Source organism: Canis aureus, chromosome 2, assembly GCF_053574225.1.
Source record: "Canis aureus isolate CA01 chromosome 2, VMU_Caureus_v.1.0, whole genome shotgun sequence".
NCBI classification, from domain to species: Eukaryota; Metazoa; Chordata; class Mammalia; order Carnivora; family Canidae; genus Canis; species Canis aureus.
Genome location: NC_135612.1, coordinates 24,725,944 through 24,752,784, shown reverse-complemented (window position 1 = coordinate 24,752,784; position 26,841 = coordinate 24,725,944). Strand labels below are relative to the sequence as shown.

The 26,841-nt window shown below is 33.8% G+C and overlaps 1 protein-coding gene across 15 annotated transcripts in view; it reads left to right on the top strand.

Annotated features, from left to right (window-relative positions):
• XRCC4 (X-ray repair cross complementing 4) overlaps positions 1-26,841 on the top strand; it is a 251,826-nt gene that overhangs the window by 132,130 nt on the left and 92,855 nt on the right. For 13 of the 15 annotated variants that reach the window (XR_013361769.1, XR_013361776.1, XR_013361766.1 and 10 more), the window contains one exon: positions 8,873-9,017. Coding sequence is in view for 11 of the 15 variants with exons in the window: in XM_077866098.1 (XP_077722224.1) it covers positions 8,873-9,017 (145 nt within the window). In the remaining 4 variants the exon portion in view is untranslated. Of the gene's footprint in view, positions 1-8,872; positions 9,018-20,448; positions 24,470-25,197; positions 25,338-26,841 lie in introns of those variants that run through there. The other 2 variants (XM_077866099.1, XM_077866101.1) reach the window with 2 other exon arrangements.

The following is a 26,841-nucleotide window of genomic DNA, read 5'->3' as shown; positions in this document are numbered from 1 at the left end:
GGTTTATGTTTCATTTGTTGTCTGTTTTTTTTTCATTCATACTAGTTCAATGAAATCCTAAGCTCTGTAAAAAAATTGAGGTTTTATTAAAAGTTGACCCAAATTTTTAAAAAACTGAAAATTTTGAAAACCTTTCAATCTCTATGAGGAAAATGCAAAAAAAAAAAAAAAGAATGCCTTACACTGACAGAAAACCATACCTGACTCTTTGTACAACAAAGAAAGCTTTATGTTGAGTCCAAACATTTCATGACATAGGTCACAGGCAGAGGCCACTTTACAAAGCTGGTGAAAGCTGAAAAATTGTAGTTTTGTTTTCTGAAAACTCATTAACCATTAAAATTGCTTTCCAGTGTTTGTTATTTTTAACTACAAATGATATAAATTGAAGGCTAATGTTGTTCTTTCATAAACTGCTTTTCCTCACTGCTATTTTTCTTACTGTTAACTGGACTGGCAGCAGCAAGCATAGCTAATCAGTAGTATAGTATATTACATAGATTCAAAATAATTTTTAAGAAGTTATTAGTATTTAAGCATTTATATCAATCAACTAATATTCACTGATGGGTTACTATTATGTTTAGAGGCCCAGCTAGTCTGTCTTGTACTAATAGTAAAGAAGACAAACTTAGCCCCTGCCTTCATGAAGCTTATAAATACTAGATAAATTATTACAGTGTGGTGATATCTACCAAGGATGTTGTGGGGCCATATGCAGGACTGTCCAAAAAGGTGATAGTATAGTTTCGATTTAGAAATGCTATTTGAGTTCACTCTTAAAGATCCTAATATTTGATTTTAAAACTCAGTCTTGCGACACCTGGGTGGCTCAGCGGTTGAGCGCTTGCCTTCAGCCCAGGGCTTGAGCCCAGAGTCCTGGGATCGAGTCCTACATTGTGCTCCCTGCATGGAGCCTGCTTCTCCCTCTGCCTATGTCTCTGCCTCTCTTTCTCTGTGCCTCTCATGAATAAATAAATAAAAATAAAACCCAGCCTTTTCTTGTCAGTTTACTCAGAGTGAGCTAACCTTTTAATTTTCTCTTATGGGAAATCTGCTTCACAGCCATCTGATACTGATGATTATCCTTTCAAAAGAAATATCCATATAAGAAGAAAGGTAATATAAGAAATCAAGTTAACAATTAGTGCTTAATAATGGAAAAGAAAAATTGAAGGTTCACAGATTAATTTGGAAAAAATAATAAAAGATTGGAAAGCTGCACCTACTTTAGAACTTTCAAATTAATTCCTTTATAATTGCTTATGTGACTTATGGTTTTCTTGCAAATAGTACTGTCCTGCTCTACTCAACTGTAAACTCTGAGTATCTGGTGGTAGTGTCTTCAGGGTAGTCCTTGACACATAGAAAACACTTAATATTTATTGAATAAGTGAAGGAATGAATGAATCTTTAAGGTTTGACTTCATTTGGTGTTAAATTTTTTAAAAATATTTTTTAAAACTCACATTGTTTTGTAGGTATAGAATAATACTTAATATATTCAAAAAAATTTTAAATGCTGTGAATACTTTTACATTCTGTACTTTAGTGGCTCATCCTGCCTCTGACATTGAGAGTATTGATTTCCAAAGATGACCTCTTAAGTTCCCTAATGTCAATAGGTATTTGTCATTAAGTCTTACTTCCAGCTGGGCTGATTAATAGAGGAGGCTGACTTTTGGAAAAGTATATAGATACACATATAGATATAGATATAGATATAGATATAGATATAGATACACACACTCTCTTTTAAGTGTTTAGTGTGATGTTAATTATCAGTCTGCTTGGTGATTGCTGATTTAATAAGTTAAACCATTGACCTTTTGTGTAAGGTGGTCATTATTTATTCAGATTAGATTGTGAAAACTGGGTAACAGCTGATTACAGATTTGAAAAAGGGCTCTTTGATGAATGGTGAGGGAAAATAATGTTTGCTTGTTTGGTCAGATTAGAAATTTCCTACCTCTAGATAGGCCACTTTAAGATACCGCTCATTGAAGTATGGTGTGACCTACCTTATCTCAGCCTCTTTTTTGCTTATCTTTATACCTGTCAGTAAGACAAACTACAGAACCTGAAGGAGCCCAAGTCATTGGTGCATTTTTTTTCCCTGGTAAAAGAAATAGTGGGGTTTTTTGTTTTTTGCTTTTGTTTTTTGCAGTTTCGGATTTATTTAGGGAAGTATCTTAAGGTTTGGATTTTGGGTTTTCCTCTAAATTTTTTTTTATCTTTTGAAATAAAACTTAATGACTTGCTGAATGTAAACAGCTAAGACACATTTGTGAAATGAATAAATGATTAAAATAGTGGAAAACAGCCATAGCAGATGAGCTACTGTATATTAACAACAGATAATAGTTCCATGACAGTTGGGTTCTTTTGAATTTAGAAAACCATGAATCCCTCTTACTTTGAGGGATTTTTAAAAATTGTTTTACTTTAATGTCTGTATTAAGCTGTAGATGACAGCCTAGAAGTTCTTCAAATTAATCTAAATTCCTCTCAACTTGTAAGAGAATGGTCTAGTTTCATTCTTCTGCACGTGGCTGTCCAATTTTCCCAGCACCATTTATTGAAGAGACTGTCCTTTTTCCTTGCTTTGTCGAATATTAGTTGACCATAGAGTTGAGGGCGCATTTCTGGGTTCTCTATTCTGGTCCATTGCAGATCCGGATCTTCTGATTCTACTTTTCTCCACATCCCATCTATAGGGCCATAAATAAATAAAATTTGATTTAAAAAATAAAATATACATTTGAAAAAGGAAGTTGAAGTCTTTGTATTTCATATTTCTCATTATAACCCTGTTGGGTAATATATTAAGGATATATCAAAGTATAGGGCATAGCCTCTAGCTGAAGGGTGTTCACAGTTCTTGATCTAATAAAAGAGATAAGAGATACACGTAAAAAGAGAATAGTACAATAATATAGTATTTGTGAAGTGACTGGTTCAACCTGTAAAAACCTTCCAGAGAAAGGAGAGGTTGCTGTAGTTTGGAGTTGCTAGGGCTAATCAAGATGACTGAAGTAGGCTGTGCTGGAAGGGAGGGAGCACATAGTTGAGCCAGCATTTTACCAGGTACTTTAACTCATGAGATTTATGCAGATTGCTGGCAGTTTAGCCAACAGTGTCATTTTGTCTGGACATTGAGACACTGAGAGTACTCCGGGAAGCCAGCATTGCCTCTCATGTCTGAAGCACCACTGCCAAACTCCTGCAGTTCTTCTGTCAGATGAGAAGAAGTGTGGCTTTCTGTGGAGCCACCTTTCACAATAACAAGGCTTGTGTAAAGATTCCCCATTTTCTAGGTTCAGTGAACTAAATGGGAACTTGAAATTCATCCCACAGCTCTGCACATTGGTGAATCAGCTGTAGTAAGTTCATTGGCAATAGCTTTTTCTTCTCTTTCGTTTTCTTTAAAAAAAAAAAAAAATCCTGGAAATGGTGAAAGACACATTGTCATGACAGAGACTGATCATAATAGTAAAAACTGAGAATTCTGGAGGTGAAATCTCAGGGAAAAACAACACGGTCAATATTGAATTCATAATCTTCTGCCTAGATTAGAAAGGTTGCAAATTTATTTAGCATATCTCTTTTTTCTCTCCCCTCCTTCCTTGCAAACAGACCTCAGTGGATTGTAGTCTCTTAATAAAATGGTGAAGAGATATCTCTGAAATATTTTAGTTAATTTGTATATCTGGAATGCATTTAATTTCACTCATAAGAGCCCATATGCAATGTTCATCATGCTTATTTTCATGCCTTGTGTTCACTAAGAGACACATTTTTGTCACTTAGTATACCAATTAATAAATTGTCTATTATTCATTGATACACAAACAACAAAAGTGCCTCTAGTATCCCCCTCAGGAGTATGGACTTTATTTTTAGAATCTCAACAATCTGATCCTAGGCGGGGTATTTATTTTTTATTTTTTAAATTTAAATTCAATTTAGTTAACATGTAGTGTATTATTAGTTTCAGTGTAGAATTGTGTGATCAGTTGCTTACAACACACAGTGCTCATTACATCAGATGCCCTACTCCACGCCCATCACCCCGTTAGCCCATCCCTCCAATCCACCTCTCCTCCAGCAATCCTCAGTTTCCTATAGTTAAGAATCTCTTAATGGTTTGCCTCACTTTCTATTCATCTTGTTTTATTTTTCCTTCCCTTTCCCTATGTTCATCTGTTCTGTTTCTTATATCCCACATATGAGTGAAATCATGTGGTATTTGTATTTCTCTCACTGACTTATTTCACTTAGCATAATACTCTTTAGCCCCATCTACATTTTTGCAAATGGCAAGATTTTATTCATTTTGATGGCTAAATAATAATCCATTGTACAAATATACCACATCTTCTTTATCCATTCACCTGTTCATGGACATCTGGGCTCTTTCCATATTTTGGCTGCTATAAATGTTGGGGTGCATGTGCTGAATGACCATTTTTGTATTCTTTGGATAAATACCAAGCAGTGCAATTACTGGATCATAAGGTAGTTCTATTTTTAACTTTTTGAGGAAACTCCATACTGTTTTCCAGAGTGGCCGCACCAGTTTGCATTCCCACCAACAATGTAAGAGCGTTCTTTCTCTGTATCCTTGACAACATCTGTTGCTTCCTATGTTTGTTAATTTTAGCCATTCTGACCAGTGTGAGGTAGTATCTTATTGTGATTTTTATTTGTATTTCCCTGTTGCCGAGTGATCTTGAGCAAAATTTTCATGTGTCTGTTGGCCATTTGTATATCTTCTTTGGAGAAATATCTGTTCATGTTTTCTGCCCATTTCTTGACTGGATTTTTTGATTTTTGGATGTTTGATAAGTTCTTTATATTGATTTTGGAAACTAGCCCTTTACCTGATAAGTCATTTGTGAATAACTTATCCCGTTCTTTAGGTTGCCTCTTAGTTTTGTTGATTGATTCCTTTGTTGCGCAGAGGCTTTTTATCTGGATGAAGTTTCAATAGTTCATTTTTGCCTTTGTTTCCCTTGCCTCCAGCGACATGTCTAATATGATGTTGCTATAGCTAGAGTCAAAGAGGTTGCTGCCTGTGTTCTCCTCTAGGATTTTGATGGTTTCCTTTCTCACATTTAGGTCTTTTTTGAGTTTTGAGTTTTTTGTTTTGAGTTTATTTTGGGGGTATGGTGTAAGAAAGTGGTCTAGTTTCATTTTTCTGCATGTGGCTATCCAATTTTTCCAACACCACTTGTTGAAGAGACTGTCCTTTTTTTCCATTGGGTATTCTTTACTGCTTTGTCAAAGATTAGTTGACTATAAGCATTTGACAAAATACAGCATTCTTTCTTAATTAAAACCCTTCACCATGTAGGGAGAGAGTAAACATAACCTCAACATCATAAAAGCCATATATGAAAGATTCATAGTGAATATTATCCTCATTGGGAAGAACTGAGAGCTTTTCCCTAAGGTCAGGAATATGACAGGAGATGTCCACTCTCACCACTCTTGTCCAACATACTCCTGGAAGTCCTAGCCTCAGCAATCAGATAACAAATAGAAATAAAAGGCATCCAAATCAGCAAAAAAGTAGAAAACTTTCAGTCTTAGCAGATGACACGATACTATATATAGAAAATCCAAAAGACTCCACCAAAAAATTGCTAGAATTGATAACAGGAATTCAGCAAGGTCACAGGATATAAAATCACACAGATGTGATTTGCATTCATATAGACTAACATTGAAACAGTAAAAAGAGAAATCAAGGAATTGATCCCATTTATAATTGCACCAAAAACCATAAGATAACTAGAAATAAGCTTAACCAAAGAGGTAAAGGATTTCTGAAATCTCTAGAACACTTAAGAAAGAAATTGAGGAAGACTTAAAGAAATGGAAAAACATTCCATGCTCATGGATTGGAAGAATAAATATTGTTAAAATGTCTATGCTTCCCAAAGCAGTCTACACACATTCAGTGCAATCTCTATCAAAATACCATAAGCATTTTTCACTGAGCTGGAACAAATAATCCTAAAATTTTTATGGAACCAGAAAGACCCTGAATGTTGAAAAAGAAAACCATAAATGGAGGCATCACAATTCCTGACTTAAAGCTGTGGTCATCAAGACAGTATGGTACTGGCAGAAAAACAGACACATAGATCAATGGAACAGAATAGAGAATTTAGAAATGGACCCTCAACTATATGGACTGTTCATTTTTTGAGTAGATGCTATCAACACCTGAGTTATAGCTCACTCTAACAATATACATATAATTGCATTGTATTTTAAAGTAAATTCTAACCTTATAACACATAGTATAACAATATTACATATAAAGCATGCTTTTGAGTGCAAATATGTTAAGTCATTATTTGGAGTTTTGAAATGAGGGATCCCTGGGTGGCGCAGCGGTTTGGCGCCTGCCTTTGACCCAGGGCGCGATCCTGGAGACCCGGGATCGAATCCCACGTCGGGCTCCCGGTGCATGGAGCCTGCTTCTCTCTCTGCCTGTGTCTCTGCCTCTCTCTCTCTCTGTGTGACTATCATAAGTAAATAAAAATTTAAAAAAATTCTGAAATGAATGGCAGACCTTTTTGATAACTTTATTTTTTAATTTTACCTTAACATTTTAATTTAAACTAGCATTATGTCCTGTACGTCCAACATGTCATTAAGTGTAATTATTTTTTCATTTTTCAAGTCTGTCTACAGTTGCAGTGTGTTTTGACCCTGACATTCTTAATAGCTTTATTTATAGGCAAGCCCGTACTTTGTTAATTGCTTATGTCATTGAGTAAACCTCAGGTGAGAGCAGATTGGGGCAGAAATCAGGAAACCCTATTTATCTTCCATAGTCATCTCATAGCTTAATAAAATTAGGGAAGATGTTCAGCTTGAATGTGTTCAGAGAAATAGTAAAATGTATGAGAAATGTAGTAGAACTTAGTACCTTCATGACTTAAATAACTTTGGAGAGTAAAATATCCTTTGGTTGGTATTCAGTTAATATTTGGTCAAGGAATACTTTATCGACTAGGGAGATATAATTTTTAGTTGTCATATGATAAAATATCAAACCCTCTGTGATTTGGCCATTACTTAACCTAATGCCTTGGTTTCTTTGTAAGTCAAACAAAGGTACTAATACTAAGTACTTCACAAGGTTAAAGATGAATAAAATATGTGTAAAATCCATAGCAAAGTGTCTACCAAATATGTTCTCAAAAATGGTACCCATTTCAAGAACAAAAAGAAAGCACCAAAAGACTTTCGAGAGAGTGGTCAACAATGTCCATGTGATCTCACGTCGCTCAGAGAAGCAGCAAGTAAGAACTCAAAAAACACACTTTTCTTCTAGAATGTGGTATATGTGTGGCTGATAAACCACTCATTTGGCAGAATTCCACACTAAAAATATTAGAATCAATGAGGGAAAAATTAAAGTTTAGGCAGCCCACTCAAAATCTACGCAGCTTTACATTGTTGTTGTTAGTTCTCTAGTTATAATCCTAATGAAATATTAACTCCATTAACTTTCTAGCAATATTTACACCCAGCATCACAGTCAGCTAACCATTTGTATCAAATATTCTCTCAAATGGAGTAGATGGCAGTTACAGAATACATTGGAGTCTAATCGTTTCATGAAAATTGAACATCTGATTCAAACTACTCAGAGAAACATCTTCACAACTTCTTTCTTTAACAGAAAGCTTAACTGTTGAAAAGTATAAGGTTCTTGATTCCACTCAACCAGCCCCTATTGTGCTAAATGAATTGACTTGTACAGGGTTTTTAGCTGCTCATCTCCAGTTTTTTAGGATTTTTTACATTGTTGATGCTTTTTCTTTAATTGGGTTGAAAGCTTGCTCCTGATGACTTAAAATGTTACGGTGCTAGAGAAAAATCGTATGAATCAGCAAGATATCCAAAGTCCAAATTATATTGATATTGTTCATTATTTACCAATGGCAAAGGAGCTGTTTTATATAAATATGTATTTATATAAATACACTATGTATTAGGTGAAGGAATTCTGAACTCCCCTAAAGGTCTTGGAACTAAATTGTGTATAGAGAGTAAAGGAATACAAATCAAACATGTTTCTTTTGTTGCTTCTATTTCATGTGTATCAGCCACTTTTAGGTATAGTTTAATGGGTTAGCCACAGTAGAGACATCTGTTAGTGTTTTCTCACATTTTTTTCTTGTGCTTATTCCCTGCAGTTGGCTGAAAAGTCTATGAAATTATCTCTGGATTACTAGCAGAAGTTCCCAATCCTGTTAATAATTACTGTTTAGTATCAACTTGATTTATCCTATTCCTATGGCAGTATTTGCCCCTCAAACACCTTTTAGAGGTGCCTCTAAGACACTTCTATCTAATTCTAACACTGAGAGGTCAAACTGTGCCTATAAAGTTTTGGGGAGGGTTGTTGTGCAAGATAGGCAGAGACCATTTTGATAAAATTATTCCGTATGTACAATATACTTTGTTTTCTATTGGTATAAAAGTTTTACAATATAACTGGTTGACTTTACCAAATCTTCATGAATTTTTTTTAAAGATTTTATTTATTTATTCATGAGAGTCACAGAGAGAAAGAGGCAGAGACACAGGCAGTGGGAGAAGCAGGCTCCATGCAGGGAGCCCAATGTGGGACTCGATCCTGGAACTCCAGGATCACGCCCTGAGCCGAAGGCAGATGCTCAACCACTGAGTCACCCAGGCATTCCCTCTTCATGAATTTTTAAAAAAATACTTGTGCTATATTTAAAGAGTGTCACCTTGCATATCAATGCTAAAGTAGCAGTTTTTGCTTACAAATTATATGCATGATTTTATTGGGTCACATTTCTGTGTCATTTTATTTTAGCTACTCTAAGAGGAGATGATTCCATTATTTCAAGTCCTGATGTCACAGATGTTGCACCAAGTAGAAAGAGGAGGCAGCGGATGCAAAAAAATCTTGGAACAGAACCGAAAATGGTTTCTCAGGTACACCAGCCTCAAGAAAAGAAGTAAGTCATTTTATTTTTTGCCAAATGATGAGATATCATTTTAAAAATCTAATATCTGACCTCAAAAATTATATTCTTATTTCTGAATTTACTTAAGGCTATTTTTAAAGAACAAAAATTGTGATTTTGGAAAGTGTAAAATGTTCAAATCAATATATTTTCTCTGGTATTTAGTTAATTCCTATTAATATTTAAAGCAGAAGTACTAAAAATATAAGCAAAATGTTTTTTCTCATGGTTTTTATAGATTAATTAGAAATGGCATGTAGATACTAAAAATGTTAAAATCCAGCTTGTGTTCAGTAAAGTGTTTCAACCTAATTTACAGCTTTAAACAGACCCATATAGCGTTTGAATTAGCTACTTGATTTGGCTATGCTTGGAATTTTCTCAAATTGTCCCTTCCTAGTCATCTATTTCTTTCTATTAAATTTTGGAATTACAAGCTTTATTGTTAGTTTTTCACTCTTTCGTGAATACCCTCCTTTGATCTGCATCCCAATTTAGTTGTAATGAGTTGAGGACTTGGGATAATTAGCATTAATGCAGCAAAGCAACATTTATAAAGAATTATCAGTTGAAAACAAAATGGATGTGCAAATCATTTGTATGTTTGGATATATGTGTATATGCCCTGAGAATTTCTTTCTTTTTCGCTAAACTTTTTATTAACTTAGTAAATAGTTATTAAACAATAGCCATATGACAAATGATATTACAGTCAGTGGTTTCACAGTGTGGCATGAGGACCCCTGGGGGGATCCACAAGCTCATCCCTTTTTCAATTCCATACCTGTTTGGAATATATTTCATATATTTTAATTAAAACAACATATCAGATCTGATTGAATGTGGGGGCATATGAGAATTCAACTCTTTTTATTCATGCCAGCCTTGAAGCAGATGTGCAAAAGTGTAAAAGATTGCTTTCACAAGAATTTCTGTTTGGAAAATACAATGATCTTTCATAAAGAATATGTTATCATATGTTGGGTTTATTGTTATTTTTAAATGAGTTTATAAAGATTTAAAAAATTTTCCTGGTTTTAACTTTGAATATAATAAATATAGTCCACATAAACAAAAGCTTTTGAGGATCTCAAAAACTTTAAAAAGTGTAAAGACATCCTGAGAGCAGAAAGTTTTAGGCGATGAGGATGCCAAGACAGGCACAATCCAAAGCCTTCAGGAAACTGACAGCCTGATAGGAAGGAGTTTTCAAGTTTCTTGTAAAGAAATAAGCATTATACAGTTAAGAGCGGAATTGTTTTTGTTTGCCTATTTAGTATTGGGTTTTTATTCTCTCCACAATTGGCGTAATCTGTCATTAACGGGTATGTTTTTATGCGCTGTGTCTTCATACAATACATACAAAAATCCACTCTGCACTAAACTCTGTGATTTGTATGTATCATCATTCATTAGCTCATAAGCTGCTGGTTTCATAGAGTTCAAGGTATTATATTATCTCTTTTAAATAATGAACCAAAAATATTTCTACTTTGCAAACATTAGAGCAGCCAAACTATTAGATTAAGATTAATATGGGAAAAAATAAGCAGTTTGAAGTATTCTGGAAACTCTGTACTTCCTTCAGTCAATCTGTAAGCAAATGAGCGTTGCAAATCACTTGTGTGCCAGACAGAACCTGGCTGTTGAGGATTGAGGAGAGTAGAAAGCAGACACAGCTCCTGTCCTCATGAAACTTTTGGTTTAATCATTTTGTCTAATGAAGATTTCAGAGTCTGGGGGAAGAGTGAAATATATATATATTTTAAAGATTTTATTTATTTATTCATGAGAGACACCAAGAGAGGGCCAGAGACACAGGCAGAGGGAGAAGCAGGCTCCATGCAGGGAGCCCAATGTGGGACTCGATCCCATGACCCAGGGATCACGTCCTGAGCTGAAGATAGACGCTCAACCACTGAGCCAGCATCCCAGATATATTGGTTTTACATTAGAGAGTTGCACCTTTGGTCTTCTCACTCTGTGCGTGAATGATATACAAGGTTTTGAAGTTACTAACATTTTCTGATTATACGATACCGCTTAAACAGGTTTCCATTACACATGGTACAGAGATGAAAAAAGTTTAGATCTGAATCAAGACTAAATATTGTATTTAGACTTTTTAATAAGTGCAGCATGTTGTTTCTACCAAGTATATGCAATTAATGTTGTGTTCCTTTTCTGTGTTTTGAGAATCATGCCAGTACTTATTTTGTATATTTTCACTTCTTTAAAAGTTGATATAAACCATATCAGCTTCTTTGAATTGTCTGCTAATTATATTACTTTGGACCTTTAGGCTCAACTGGCCCTTAGAAGAAATGAAAAACATATGTTAGATGTCAGGAAGAATTTTAAAGATGAAAGGAAATTTAGTTTAGCATTTATCAATCAGATGTTGAGTGGCTGATACCCTGCTTTGCAATTCCTCTTCCCTTGCCCAGATAAAGCAGAAAGAGAAACTATATGTTTTGTTTTTATCTTTTTTTTTTTGCATACTTTTGGGTTTTGTTTTTCCATTTTGAATACAGAGGCTGAAATTTTATGGCCATTAAAGTTTAAAGTGCTTGTTCTTTCCCACTTTCTTTAATCAAAAACATTAGAAAGATTCTACAAAACAAAAAATAAAAACAAGCTCTTAACTGTGAAAAACTTAAAATAAGGCATTCTCAAATACTGATGATTAATCCTTATTTTATGTTTTTACATTTAAACTACTACCTATTCCCTAACTTCCTCAACATCTCTTTTTTCTGATAACTTCTCATGTATATCAGTTAGACAAATATAATCTAGCTGTATGCTCCCAAACAAATGCAGGTGTGGATATTTACTTCTTAGGGCTGAAAAGATATTGGCATCTAACTCAAAACTTTTTAGTGTCCTAAGCCCTCTTTGACCAATTCTGTGGCCTCTAGTCCCTGCTAGTATTCCCACTGGGCATCTTCCATATTTTTTCTCTGGCTTTTCTTGGCTTCTCCAGCTCTGCATCTCAAAAACAAAGTGGAGGAAAGGAAGATCAGAGGTACTCTGATTTAATTTCGAAACTATTTATGTCAGGGGCACCTGGGTGGCTCACTTGAGTATGTGTCTGCCTTAGGCTCAGATCAGGATCCCAGATTCCTGGGATGGAGTCCCGTGTTGGGCTCCCTGCTCACTGTTGGGCCTATTTCATCCTCTCCCTCTGCCACTCTACTCCTTTTCCTGTTTTTCTCTCATATAAATAAATACAATCTTTTAAAAAAAATTATATCTAATGGATTTTGTACAAGTCATTACCCCTTTCTGGGATTTAGTTTTCTCATTTGTAAAATGAAAAGCTTGAACTAGATGATTTGTAAAATCTCCCAATATCTATGATTTTATTATACTTTTAACTACTTTCAAAACATGAACATGATTCAGCAATAAATTCCTTACACATTTATTAGGTATTGACAATTAAAATTCATGAAAAATATAAGGTTAAAAATACAGATGTCTATCTGAAAATTATTTTTAAGTTTATATATTTATGAATATTCCACAATGTAAAAATTTTAGTACATTTCTAAATACCATGAGTTACTTTGTACTCTCAAAAAAAATAAATACTAATGTATGCCAATCTGTGTATGTACTAATCTATACTAATACTAATCCATAAAACAAAATCATGGTAATTTTTAAATTTATTTAAACATTTATTGTGATACACAGTCATTGGTATAGTGAAAAGGTATGGAAAAAGAGAGAGATACAAAATAAATAAGAATTGTGCTAAATGTTTTATGGGATCTCTCATTTGAAAATCACATAGATCCTACAGAGTCAATGTTAATTTATCCTTCTTGCAAATGAAAAACAACTCAGATTCAGAATTATGTAATTATTTTTCCAGAGCAGCACAACTATTGTTTTATCTGAAAGCCTGTGCTGGATCCACTGCCTGAAGGGGCTTATATTCTATTGAGAGACAGAGATATACACAAATAATTTTGTCATTTCAAGAACAGAGTGAGGGGAGGACATCAGCCTTAAGGTTTTAAATTGGAATCTTTGGAATTATATTCCAAATTTTTAAGTCATACCATAGGTCGGAGTGGTTTTAGGTCATTTTATGTGAACGTGCAATGCACTTTTGATCTGTGTTAGTTAGGGAGGTATGCTTATAACTAATCAATGGGGTTTCTAATCCTATCTCACTAGAATGGCAATAGAAAATCAGAATGTGGTACTTATGTATAATATTTACGTTGTTTTCATGGTTAAAAAGTATAATAACCTAGTTCCTTATGAATTAAAGAAATAGAATTATGAATTCGTAATTATAATTTAGCTGACTTTAATAAAAATTGCATTGTTTTTCAGCTGGTAGAAGTGAATCATTGGCAAATATACTTTTAAAATTTCTGGGCCAACTATGTATATTAAATATACAAGAGAACTTTGTAGTAAAGTTATTTGTACCAATAAAAATACTAAACAATCAAATATATAATACGATTTTTAGCATAAAATGCGACCAACAAATAATATGGGAATTTCTACCATATTCTATAAGCTTTTATTAAAATATATCGTTTGAGATGCCTGGGTAGTTCAGTGGTTGAATGTCTGCCTCTGGCTCACGGCGTGATCCTGGGGTCTTGGAATCAAGTCTCTTATCGGGCCCCCCACCAGGAGCCTGCTTCTCCCTCTGCCTCTCTCTGCCTCTCTCTCTGTGTCTCTCATGAATAAATTTTTAAAAATCTTTAAAATATATTGTTTATGTTGTATTAAGGGTGGAAAAGTGAAATCGAACCTCATGTATTTGCTTCTGATAAAAATTATGCCTAAAACTTCAGGAATAAGATTAAACTAGTGAAACCACGTAAAGACCCCAAAGTCTGTTCAGTTTCTCCATTCTGACCATTTGTTAGCTCCTTTCTACATTTTTCTATGGTAGAAAGATAACAGGTTTTTCTTCAGATATAAAGAGCCAGGCAGGGATCCCTGGGTGGCGCAGCGGTTTGGCGCCTGCCTTTGGCCCAGGGCGCGATCCTGGAGACCCGGGATCGAATCCCATGTCGGGCTCCCGGTGTGTGGAGCCTGCTTCTCCCTCTGCCTGTGTCTCTGTGTCTCTGCCTCTCTCTCTCTCTCTGTGTGTGGCTATCATAAATTAAAAAAAAAAAAAAAAAAAAAAAAAGAGCCAGGCAAATCAGAGGTGACTTTTCATAGTGTCTGGGCTCTAAAACACCATTTAATGAATGAATGGCAATATGATTAGTGAACAACTAGATATCTTTCACACAAGAAAATTTAGCACATTGATTTGTCAACAATGTAAATGCTATAATGAAGATAATTTCTCAATAGATTATCAAATGTCTATCATTGTAACAAAGTAAAATCCCATCCTTACATGAAAACAATTACTCTTTAGCCATATTAAAAAATTAACAAAAAACAGGAAGCTAAAACTGCATTTGAATGGTCACAGCTTTTATACTTAGTCTTGTGTGTTTAGTGATTCCTAAAAAAAGTGTCACTCTCTATGTCTTAAAAATATTTTGTGGCCGAAGACAAATGTAATTTTCTAAGTCCTTGAGTTTACTCTAAAAAGTAATGATCCCATCTTAAGTGGGAACTATTTGCTATGGAAATATTAGCCCAATTCTGTCAAATAATGAAAAACTGGATTGCACAAAAGTACAGAAAATTTAAGGAACTTATTCAAGGTCACATTGTGAGTTTTAAATAATTATTCTGTAGATTAATGAATAACATATTCTCCATTGTTCATAAGAGTGAGAGCTGTCTTTATTTTACATGGATGAGTAGATACATCTCACCAAACTTGGCCATTAAATTAGTTTAATTATTATTGTTGTCCTATTACTGTTAATGTTATTATCTTACTAAGTTAAACTGTTAGTTCTACATCAACCAATCACTAATGTTTATGAAGCTGTTTGTCTAATGGTGTTTCCTTTCAGTTTACTGTACTAAAATATGCCTGTTTATAAACCTGCACTTCATGATAAAAGCACATGAAATATTTGGTTGTATATATCCTTAAGTGTATGTTCTAAGGACATTCAATAGAAATAACTCTTAGATGACCATTATCAAGAGTTTTCAAAATTCTGAATACTACCTAATTTTAGATCTAAACAAAGGTATCCTACTATATATATATATATATATATATATATATATATATATATATATATATAATTTTATTAAAGAGATAGAAGTTTATTAAGTAAAGATACAGAGAAAGATCTCAGAAGTGAGAGGGGTCCTGACAGGGTTGCCCAGTATCTTACCATATTGTTTTTCTTTATATTCTTATCCATGTTTAAGTAGAAAAAAATTAAACTGAGAATGAATGTGTTGATATGATTTTTTATACTTCTAGTGAGGAAAAATTGCACAGAAACTTTTGAGTTTATGGTTTACGATACCATGGCATGTTAACCATTATATGCCATTAAATTTATCAGGAAAGTTTGACTTCATTACTTGTTTTCAATTCTAAGAATATGCTTGATTACAGATATTTTGTCAGTCCCTTACAATGTCATTTCCTCATCTCCTATTGACTAAAGAAATACACAGTAGAAGCTGTTTGTCGAGAAGAAAAAAATTACTATGGTTTTCCCTCCTTTATTCACCATTCATTCATTTAACAAATGCTTACATGTTGAGTACTGGAGACATACCGCTGAGGCAGGCTTTGATATCATAAAGCTTACTGTATATGAGAGAAGACGAGCATTAATTATATCATTACATCAATATATAATTGCAAACTTTTCGAGGATTTCAGGATTTAGGGAAAGCATGGCAAGGGAGGTGGGGCTTGAGGAATCATCTGAGTTCAATCTGACGGGTAAAGAGAAGTAGAATAGTGGAGTAGAGAGCAGAGGGTTTAAAATCCTGAGGAAACAGCCTGTGAGCATGCACCCAGGTAGAATGTGTAAGTGATGGTGTGGAGAGAACCAGAAGGCTAGGAGTGTGATGAGGCTGATGATGATGGTTGCTCGGAGGTCATACCAAGGTGGCTGTGCACTATCTTGTTAAAAATTCAGACTTATCTTGCCCCACATCTTAGCGTTTTCGTTTCTCACATCACCAGAGACTTTTCTTCTGTCTTCCCTATTTTAAGACTTTTTAAAGTCAAGAGCTTAAGAGTTATAAAATATCATTGTTGAGAAAACTCCGATATTTTGGTCCTTTTTGCATCTTCTTAGATATATTCATTTAAAATTATCTAAAGCTACTATACTTAGTTTCTTTTTCCTTTTTTTCAAACTTCACTTTCAGACTGCTTAATGTTGTACAACTTTGGATTCCCAATAATACAACTTTCATTCTCTTGAAACACAGGAAACTAGAAAATTGAAAACATACTGAAACTTACATAGAGTGCTCACAGGGATAATAGCTTAAATTGGCATGTGTTAGCAGTCCTGAGGTGCAGAATTGTAGTGCTATTTTGCCTTTTTATGGTAAATATAGATGCTTTTCTTTTAAGGAATATTTTTAGATCTTTGAAGAGTTCCCACTTCTAGTAAGACTCTGAACTCCTTGAATGTGTTATATATTGATAAATATTCATTAAAAATTGTAGTGTGACTAATCCACACAATATGATGATATTTGGGGAGCACTCAGCCTTGTCTGTCAGCTAGCATCAGCACTTAAGATTTATTCAACATAGCCATATGGTGTATATTCCTTGTTATTTACTATCTTACATAACTTGAAATTTATAGAGTTGCTCAGTATGAGTTTTTAATCCTATGTATTAAACAAAATGAACCAGCTGAAAAAGACTATGGAAATTGTAAAATTACTTTCATGTTTATATACTTTATTAATATCAGGTAAAATACTGAGTATAAACAAGAACATTATAAAATTACTCTCTAAATATATAAGGGCACAATACATATCTAATATCACTGTGCTCAGGCTTTATTAGGCACTCAGTTTAACTTTTTAACGAGGTCATGCTTTATAATACAATATAATAATCACGGTATGATTTGTTTAAAATTTAGGAGCTTTTATTAATTCTTGCAACATTTTAAAAGAGTGAATACAATAAAAGTCTATTTATAGCATTCTGTATGACATTAAGTCAGTTATGGCCAGGTGGACTAGTGGGATTATTTTAACTAATTGATTAATTAATCCATTCATTATTTACTTATTTGACTAAATTGAGTCAGTGTCCCAGTCTTACTGAAATTAGCAACCAGTTAATAAAATCAATCAATGAGCAAAATGCTCAGATTAGATAATTTAATTAGCATTTTCCTGCTTGTCACATCTTCAGCTATTTCAGCCCATTTCTCCCAATTTTTGCTTTACTTTTTTAGCTGTTCTGTTTCTCAACCCTTTAGGTTCTCTTTCTTGAAAGCAAACTAGTTTTAAGAGATACTGAAATTAGCATCTGAACAAGAGACCTATAAATGAAAACTTTGTCTAAGAGTTAAGGTTCCAACCCTGTGGAAAGGTGGCCAGGGGGACCCAAGCCCTGATGTAACCAAATGAGGATTATGCTAGAGACCAAGAAAGGGAATCATACAAAGGGATATATCATACAGGTCTTGTTACTAAAGCTAGAGTATAAAGTTCTTATTATTCTTGTCAGAAACAGCACTAACTTAATTTTGAACTCCTTCTTCAGTGATCCTTAACAATAAATAAATAAATAAATAAATAAATAAATAAATAAATAAAATTAAAATAAAATAAAATAAAATACCTTAGTCCCTATGGCCAAGAGAAGAGCTAAATATATAAATAGGAACACAAGGCCCCCAACTCTGAGGTTTGGTAGGAAGAAATTCAAAATGTTTATTGAAGTTAGATGGTAATGAGTCCAGAATTCATTATTTACAATACCATTAACAGACTTCATTATGTAGAATATGTAAAGGAGATCTTATCAAGTACTCTGTAAGGGGTTCCATATTCAAATAAGTTTGTATATGGCCGTATACCATAGCTTCCACATTTGCATGTGTTCCAACCCGTAGAACTTGGAGATTTATATTTTAAAGGCTCTGAGAAGCCCATAGTAAATAATTCATTTGACTTCTCAAATGTGCTTAAGCATAGCATCCTCATGCAATTGGCCTCTCCCCTCCTAGAAAAGGCTTAGTAACAGTCCAAGGGATAATATTCTCCAGGGCTTTAGTTTGGAATATGAGCTCTCAAAATTCTCAAATATTGATTTTAGAAATATAAAAGCCTTTAACCATAATTATAGAATATTAGGCATTGATGTATCTCATGAAAAAAAATTAGTGTGTAAATGAGACCTCAAGAAAAGAAAATTGGTGCATATATGGAAGCTTCCTCTGCCATGCCCCACAATGCTACTACTTAGGAAACTTCCTGCCTGTCCAACATATGGCCCTGCTGGGAGCAGCAGGATCACTTTCTAAGAGAATTCTAGTGATTAGCACACATTGGTACATCCCAAAAGGAGCAGTTCAACATAATCTCAATGGCATGATAAAAACATTAAAATAATCTGGGCCAGGTGCACCTGGGTGACTCAGTGGTTGAACATCTGTCTTTGGCTCAGGTCATGATCCTGGGGTCCTGGGATCTAGTACTACATCAGGCTCCCCACAGGGAGCCTGCTTCTCCCTCTGCCTGTGTCTCTGCCTCTTTCTCTGTGTCTGCCATGAATAAATAAATAAAATCTTTAAATTAATTAATTAATTAATTTAGGCCAAAATTGCAAAGAAATACTTGTCTAGTCTTCAGATACTTTTGTATAGTCTTTGCTTCTGCATGCTAACATGTAAAAATATGTGGGTTGATATATCTCATACAAGGCTCAGATATGATTTAGACTTCCATGTGATGAGTATCTTTTGAAAGCAAAGAGTTCTAACACATTGTTTCAAACAACTTTAAAATATTATTATAACTTTTCACAGATGTTGCTCCTTGAACTGGAGTGAAGAAATTTTAACTGTGTGTTCTGAAAGAACCTGTATGTGGTCCCATTAAGTAATTGTGTAGCTGTAATATTTTAGATTAGAGGTAGTGAAAAAACAGTTCACATGCACACACATCCCCTCTTTATGGTTTAATGAGACAAGGTTACACAATCTTATCGAATATCCATAGCTGGGCAGCCCGGGTAGCTCAGCGGTCAGCGCCAACTTCAGCCCAGGGCCTGATCCTAGAGACCCGGGATCGAGTCCCACGTCGGGCTCCCTGCATGGAGCCTGCTTCTTCCTCCGCCTGTGCCTCTGCCTTTCTCTCTCTCTCTCTCTCTGTGTCTCTCATGAATAAATAAATAAAATCTTCTAAAAAATTCCCATAGCTACAGGACCAGGAAGATGGGGTGTATTTTAGCATAGTATTTTCTTACCTCCTTGAGTCTGGTTAGGTCTTACACAGCAACCACTGAGATCGTTGGTATAACATACAGTCTTCCTAGGCCCAAGAAAGCTCAGTTCTTTCCCTTTTAATACTAGAAGTTTACAGCATCATCCTGGAAGAAATTGCATAATATATGCACTTTTGTGTAAAGGAATGATTACATACAGGCTTCCCTGCCTATGAAAGTAAAGCTATCATGTCTTTCAAAGCTTTTCAGGATCCTAGAGTGCCCAGTTCTCCACAGTAACCCGGTCACAGTCAAATAGACTTTTAAATAAAATATTTACTATTAATAAGATTCTTTTTTTATTAAAAGATTCTTATAATAGAGTTTTGAAGAAATGTATTTTTTTGCCTTTTGATACATTTCTTTCTGTTTTTATTGTCAAGCCCAGTGTTTGATCAATTTTTTTTTTTATTTATGAATGAACTTTTTTTAGAGTATTTTTAAGTTCACGGCAAATTTGAGCAGAAGTACAGAGTTCCTGTGTATCCCTGATCACCACGCATGTACAACCTCCTCCACTATTAACATCCCCCAACAGAGTGGTACATTTGTTACGATTGATAAACTTAAATTGACACACCGTTATCACTCAAAGTCCATAATTTGCATTAGGATTCACTCTTGCTATTATACATTCTACAGATTTGGACATATATATGTAATGACAATATACACTATTGTAGTACCATAAAGAGAAGTTTCACTACTGTAAAAGTCCTATTGCTCTACCAATTCATCCATCCCTCCCCATACTTTGCCTTCTGCAGAATGTTATATAGTTGGAATCATACAGTATGTAGCCCTTTCAGATTGACTCCTTTCGCTTAATAATATGCATTTAAGTTTCCGCCATATCTTTTCACGGCTTCATAGTTGATTTCTTTCTAGCACTGAATAATAAATATTTCATCGTCTTGCTATATTCAGTGTTTATCCACTTATTAAAGGAATCCATTTGTTTTTCAGTAATACCATGCTACTCTATTTACAGATTTCTTTGTCTTCTTTTTCTTCTTCTTCTTTTTTTTTAAGATTTTATGTATTTGTTCATGAGAGACACACACAGAGAGAGAGAGAGAGAGAGAGAGAGAGAGGCTGAAACACAGGCAGAAGGAGAAGCAGACTCCCTGCTGCACGGAGCCTGATGTAGGACTGGATCCTGGAATTTGGAGGAGCCAAAGGCAGACACTCAACTGCTGAGCCACCCAGGCTTCCCAGATCTCTTCTATACTTTATTTGCAAAACAAGGCTCATACCATTTATGATGTATCCTGCTATTTTTAAATTTAACTATATTTTATAAGCATTTTCCACTTTAGTAAATACATTGATTCCATATCATTTTATATTTATAGTATTTTGTTGTATAATGTACCATAATTTCTTAAGCAATTCTTATCCTATACGTCTAGGCCTTATCTATGTTTGTATTATTACAAAGAGTGCTGTATATAATTGTACATAAATTTGCACATATGACTGATTATTTTTTTCTAATGAGTTCCCAGAAGTGGATTTACAAGGTCAGAGAGCATATGTAGTTAGTCTTTTCTTAGATTTTGCCAGAATTCCTCCAGAAGGCTGGAAGACTCTCACAAGCCTTTTGTTCTGTTGTTTTCCAGTTCTTTTTGATCATTTCCAGATCATTTTAATTATTTAATCAATATCTCATTCTTAGTTTTTGTATTTAACCATTAGAGACGTCTTGTGCTTTTCTAGTGTTTATTGATTATTGGCATTTTATCTTTTGCTTACTACCTGTCCATAACCTCAGCTGAGTTTCAGTCTCCTATTGTTTTGTAAAAGTTACAGATATCTAAAAATATTAATCTTTGTTTTTCCCAGCTCTTCATTTGCCCTTTAATTTTTGTTAGTGACTTTTTTTATTTATGTAAGTTATTAGATCATTCCATCAATACTGACAATATTTAATATTGTTTGATTACTTATTATATCCTACATACTGTACTGGGTTTTCATATGCATTATCTTATTTAACTATACCCATTTCATAGATCAGGAAGCTCAGAACTAGAGAGTTTAGTTAACTTGCCCAAAGACAAGTGGTACATCTTTGGTTTTGAATCGAGGATAATCTTATTAAAAGCAAAATCTTTTGAATCGAGGATCATCTTATTAAAAGCAAAATCTTTTAAACTACTTTATTATACTGTTCAAAAATAAAATAGTAACTAATATATGTTTGATTACTTATGCCAGGTTCTGAGTTAAGCATTCAGTTCCATTAACTTACTTAATTCTCACCACAACTCTGAATTAGGGCTCTATTTAGAACCATATTTATTTAAAGCTAAATAAAGATGAGTTTCAGTGAGGTTTAACTGCTTATTCAAAATTTCTGCAGTAATACAGTAGAAATACAACTGTAAGTTCTTGTGAGTGCAGAGATTGGGTTAATAATACCTCCTGCCTACCTTTCAACATGAATATCAGGGTCATATGAGGTCGTGTGTATGAAAATACTATCTAAGTTGGATGCTCTAGGAATACTATGCATTGTTATTTTTCAAGTGCTATATCCCTGGGTTTTTAGCTAAATCTTGGATGTCTGTTTGTGGAAAGAAACTATGCAGTTTTCAAACATAGAGTGTTTTCTTCTCTTATAACTCATAGAACTGAGGATTGCCCATAGTTTTCTATGTGTTAACTTAGCAAAGTTTCCTCCTTTATTTAGCAATCAATAAGATAGTGTTGGAGGAAAATAATACAATTGGAAGACCACGTTTTAAAAACAGTTGATTCGTTTGATACACATAGATATATATATGCATTTGTATTCTATCTTATATTAATCATTTTAAAATTTATTTTCCAACTTTCTCAAGCATTTACTCATTTTTTGTTACAGTTCAGTCATTTCCCACTGCCAATTTAAAATATGGTAGTTGGCCATCTTATTTTTTTAAAAAGGGGGCAGCCCGGATGGCTCAGCGGTTTAGCGCCACCTCCAACCCTGGGCGTGATCCTGGAGACCCAGGATCGAGTCCCCCGTCAGGCTCCCTGCGTGGAGCCTGCTTCTCCCTCTGCCTGTGTCTCTGCCTCTCTCTCTCTCTGTGTCTCTCATGAATAAATAAATAATTTTTAAAAATAAAGTAAAATAAAAGGATCTGCCGTCATATTTATATCTTAATTCTTAAAAATTCTTACAACTTACTGCAAATTTTCCAGTATTTAAAATTTATATGTGTGCATATGTATGTGTTTAATTTTTCTAGAGACTATTATTTATCAGATCCAAATTTCTAAATCTTGAAGATTTTTCGTAACTGAACTTTAAAAGTTCTTTAATGTCAGATTAGAAACATAAAATGAATGTGCAATTGCTATATATTTACTTTGGTCATTGTGAGCAAACCTCATTTTTTTATACAATTTTAATTTTATCATAATGTTTATCTTAGTTGCAAAAGTAAACACAGTGGTGGTTTTAAAGCGAGATAGGTTTTTATTAGCTTCACTCTGTGTTTACCTAACTGTTCAGGCTGCGGCTCTCACTTTCCTTGCTGCATGTTTTGATTAATGGCCCCCTGGACTTGTTCCAGAATATACTGATTATGGTCAGTGCACTTCAAAGATGATTTATTAATTGTGTTTGCGGCTCAAAATAATTAAGTAAAGATTGATCATAGGTATTATTATAGGTTTGCCAATAAGATCAGCAGTTATATTTTAAGATAAAGTTTCCCTGAGTGAATTTTTAAAAACTGTACAGAAAGGTCATAATATTAATATTAAAAATATATATTTATACTCAGTGTTAACCACAGCTTTATGGCATTTTAATTTAAAGCATGATGATTAAATGTTTCAGAGATTTAGTCTTATAAGTCCATGTATTTTAAGTTCTTTTTTAACATAATTTCCAAATAATATGTTTCAGTGGAGATTACATAGATGTTTAAATAAAGTATTTCCTTGTTTATAACTCACCCTGGGAACAACCTTTCCTACAATTCCCTCAGGCTGTTTCATGCGTTTAGATTTCAAATTACTGACAGACTTGAATTTCTGTTTAAAATAATTTTTAGTGGAAAGCTGTTATAATCTTTTTGTGTTTTAGGTAAAGGAAATTTATCATAGATTTCACATTTATTATGTTCTTATTTGAAAGACATTTTTACATTAGATGTCTCTGAATTTGGTGTGATCATAGTTATTGTTTCAGGCATTTTAAGTGCTCTATCAACAAAGAATAACGTGTAAATATTCATTATACTGGTCAGAGGAGTTATTAATCAAAAGAAATGACTCCCTGCTCATAATTTATAATTCAATATTGAAAGAAAAATAGGTACACTTATTTTTTAATTATTTGGTATACTATATTCAAAATATACATTTTAACAGTGAAATTCTATAACTTAAATCACCTACTGCGATATATAACTAAATGTAAATAGTTATTTAATTTGTATTAAAACATCATGAATGAAATAAAATGTTTTACCACAATGGAACTGAAGGTTATTTCATGTTCTAAGCTTATGTGAAAAGTACAAAAGTACTAGTTATGTCAAAACGAGAAGATATAGACCCCCAAATAACTGAGATGTTAGCAAATGGAGTAAAAAATAAAATATGAAAATAAAAAACAACAAATAACTTAAAGAAATTAAAAATATGTGATAATCTATAAGCGTTATTCAATGATTGTTTTTGGTAAATCATTACTAAAGGACAAAGAGCACAGAAATGCTTTGTTTAAACATGATTAATCAAATATTTTCAGTAAAATTTTAGGACTTATACTTTGTTTAGTTAAAGATCTTTTATAAGTGTTTCATTTGTGAACAGTTTCTAAAAATAATTTCTCTAGATCAAACTTATGCATGTTATTTTTTAAATATTATTTTTGTGACAAATGAAGATAAATTGTGTGTTGAATAAAGCAATGTTACCGTTACCAGCATTATTGAGTGCTTTGTCCTGCATATACCACTTCTAGAAATTCAGAATAAAGAGGCTGATGCAGGCTATGTCTTCAACAATCTTTGTATATGAAATAAAATAATAAAGGAAGGTTAATCAATAGCACACATTTGTCTTTTTCTTTTGGCCTCATTATATTTCCTGACAAACTGTCTTTAATATGTATATGATTAAAATGTGCCAAATTCCATAATAGCTATAAGAACTATGAAATTTGAGAAGAAGGAGAGTTAGTATTGCATTTGTGACTGTAAAATAAGGAGATGTGATAAAGTAAGAGAAGACTGACTAGGAGTTGTTACTCAGTTTGGCATTGTAGAGAAATGGATGTTTCTAGAGACAGAAACTGAAGAAGGATAACGCAGAGATGAATGCTAAGCCCAGCCTTCTGATGCCCCTTCTTTTTTTAGTAAGAGAACCCCCTTCCAACAACCCCTACCTCCCCAAGTTTTAACAGATCATGTGGCTGCCAAAGTAGAGGCTACATTTCTCAACTTCACTGGCAGTGAAGTATAGCCATGTGACAAAGTCCTTGGCAATGGGATGTGAACGGAAATAATATGTATAATTTGGGGATCTTGCCCTTCAAATGAGTAGGTATACATTCCTCTGTTTTTCCTCTTAGTCCATTTACTACCTAGCGTATAAGGAAGACATCTTAGGGAACGGCAGAGAAACAAGAAAGGAAGAATCATAGTCCCTGGACGATCTGGTGGAGTGGGGCAGCCTATCCACTGGGGGCCACCCAGCTACCTCTAGACTGTTGTGTGAGAGAAAAATTAATGTCTAGCTTGAAAGAGCCATGTTGTTTTTTCTATCTCTTTGTTACAGAAACTTGAGCTATCCCCTAACTAAAAAGAAAGGCTTTCATGTCAGAGGAACAGAATACAATAAATGCATGGAAGAAGAGTCTGGAATATAGGGGACCAGTGACCATATCATGAAGTGCATAGACATGTTAAATGAAGCTGGTAAAGTAGATGGATCTCACATCACAAAGGAAGTTGAATGCTAAACTGATTTATTTGGACTTCTTTCATGAATACAACTAGGAACTGTTCAAAAAGGTTTTGAGCCAAAGAAGGCAGAATCAACAATGCTTTAGGAAAATCTTCCTGGAAATCATATATTTGATGGAGGGAATGTTTACAGATTAGCAGTGAAGATAGGAGGATATTATAGTAGTCCAGGAAGAGTAGGTCTGAAGAAGGATAAGTGATTGTAAATATGAATGTGATTGGAATGAAAAGGAAGAGATGAATTGAGGAACACTTAAGATTGCTGTCTTATTACCAAAGACCTTGAAAGCCTTATCAGTATTGAAGGTTATTTGTTAAACATGATCTTTATCAAAATAAGTCATCTGCCTTACCTTAGAAATCAACCTACTGCAAAAACTGGATAAACAGAACTTGGTGGTTATGGGTGTTGACTTCTGAAAAAACTGGAAAAGTTTCCTTTCCAGTATATACTCTAGTATATAGCTATATACGACATTAATTTTATATTATTTTACTTCTTTTCATTTATTTAATTTTTTAAACTTAATTTAGCATATAGGGAAGTATGTTAATCAGTAGCTATCTTCAGATTATACTTTAAGAAAGGTTGTCACTCTGGAAGGTGTATGTACTACAGCCTCTGAAAACCTTTCTTTGTGAAGGGGTTCTTTTTGGCTACAACCACAAGAAATAGTCCTTTTGGACATGTGTCATGTATTTACATTTCAATCTGAAATTATGTGTTTCTCTTGCTTAGAGATATATGATAGTCTACTTATAGACTACAGAAAAAAACTTTCACAAAAACCTTTTTCACCTTACAATCTCTTATGGATTTAGTGCTGATTTTATATAGTATTTTGCCTAGGATCTAGATAGGTAACGTTCTAGAAATTTCCAGACTGTAGGGGTTAAGATAAGTGTTATATTCATGAGTGAATTTGACAAACTAATGATGTTAAGAGCTAATGTTATAAAACTGAACTGGCCTGTATATCCCTGTTTCAAAGAAACCATGAAAATAATCATTATTTATTTGTTGATTTTTGGTTAAGTAATAAATGGTGTCATATAAGGCATAAAAACTGGGAAAGAAAACATTTCATTTGTTCTTAACTGTTATATATTCAAGTGAGACAAATGAGAATCTCAGTATTCTTCCTAAATAGTAAGATGGTGTATTATATTTTTATTTTGTTTACTTGTTTCAGGTAATTGTATTAATATTAGAATGGAATCTATTGGTTAACAAAAATATCCAGCCACATACATTTTGCATAAATGTTTTGTGGGACAAAAACTTTACAGTGTCAACATAAGCCCATTCACCTGGTAGTGTCCATCCATTGGCTCTACCTAGATTTGCCTTCTGTGTCATTTAAGATAAATCTTCTACGTTAAAGTCACTCCAAAAGTAGAGTCATATTATAAATGCATACAACTTAGGTATATTCGGCATACACTCTCCATCCTC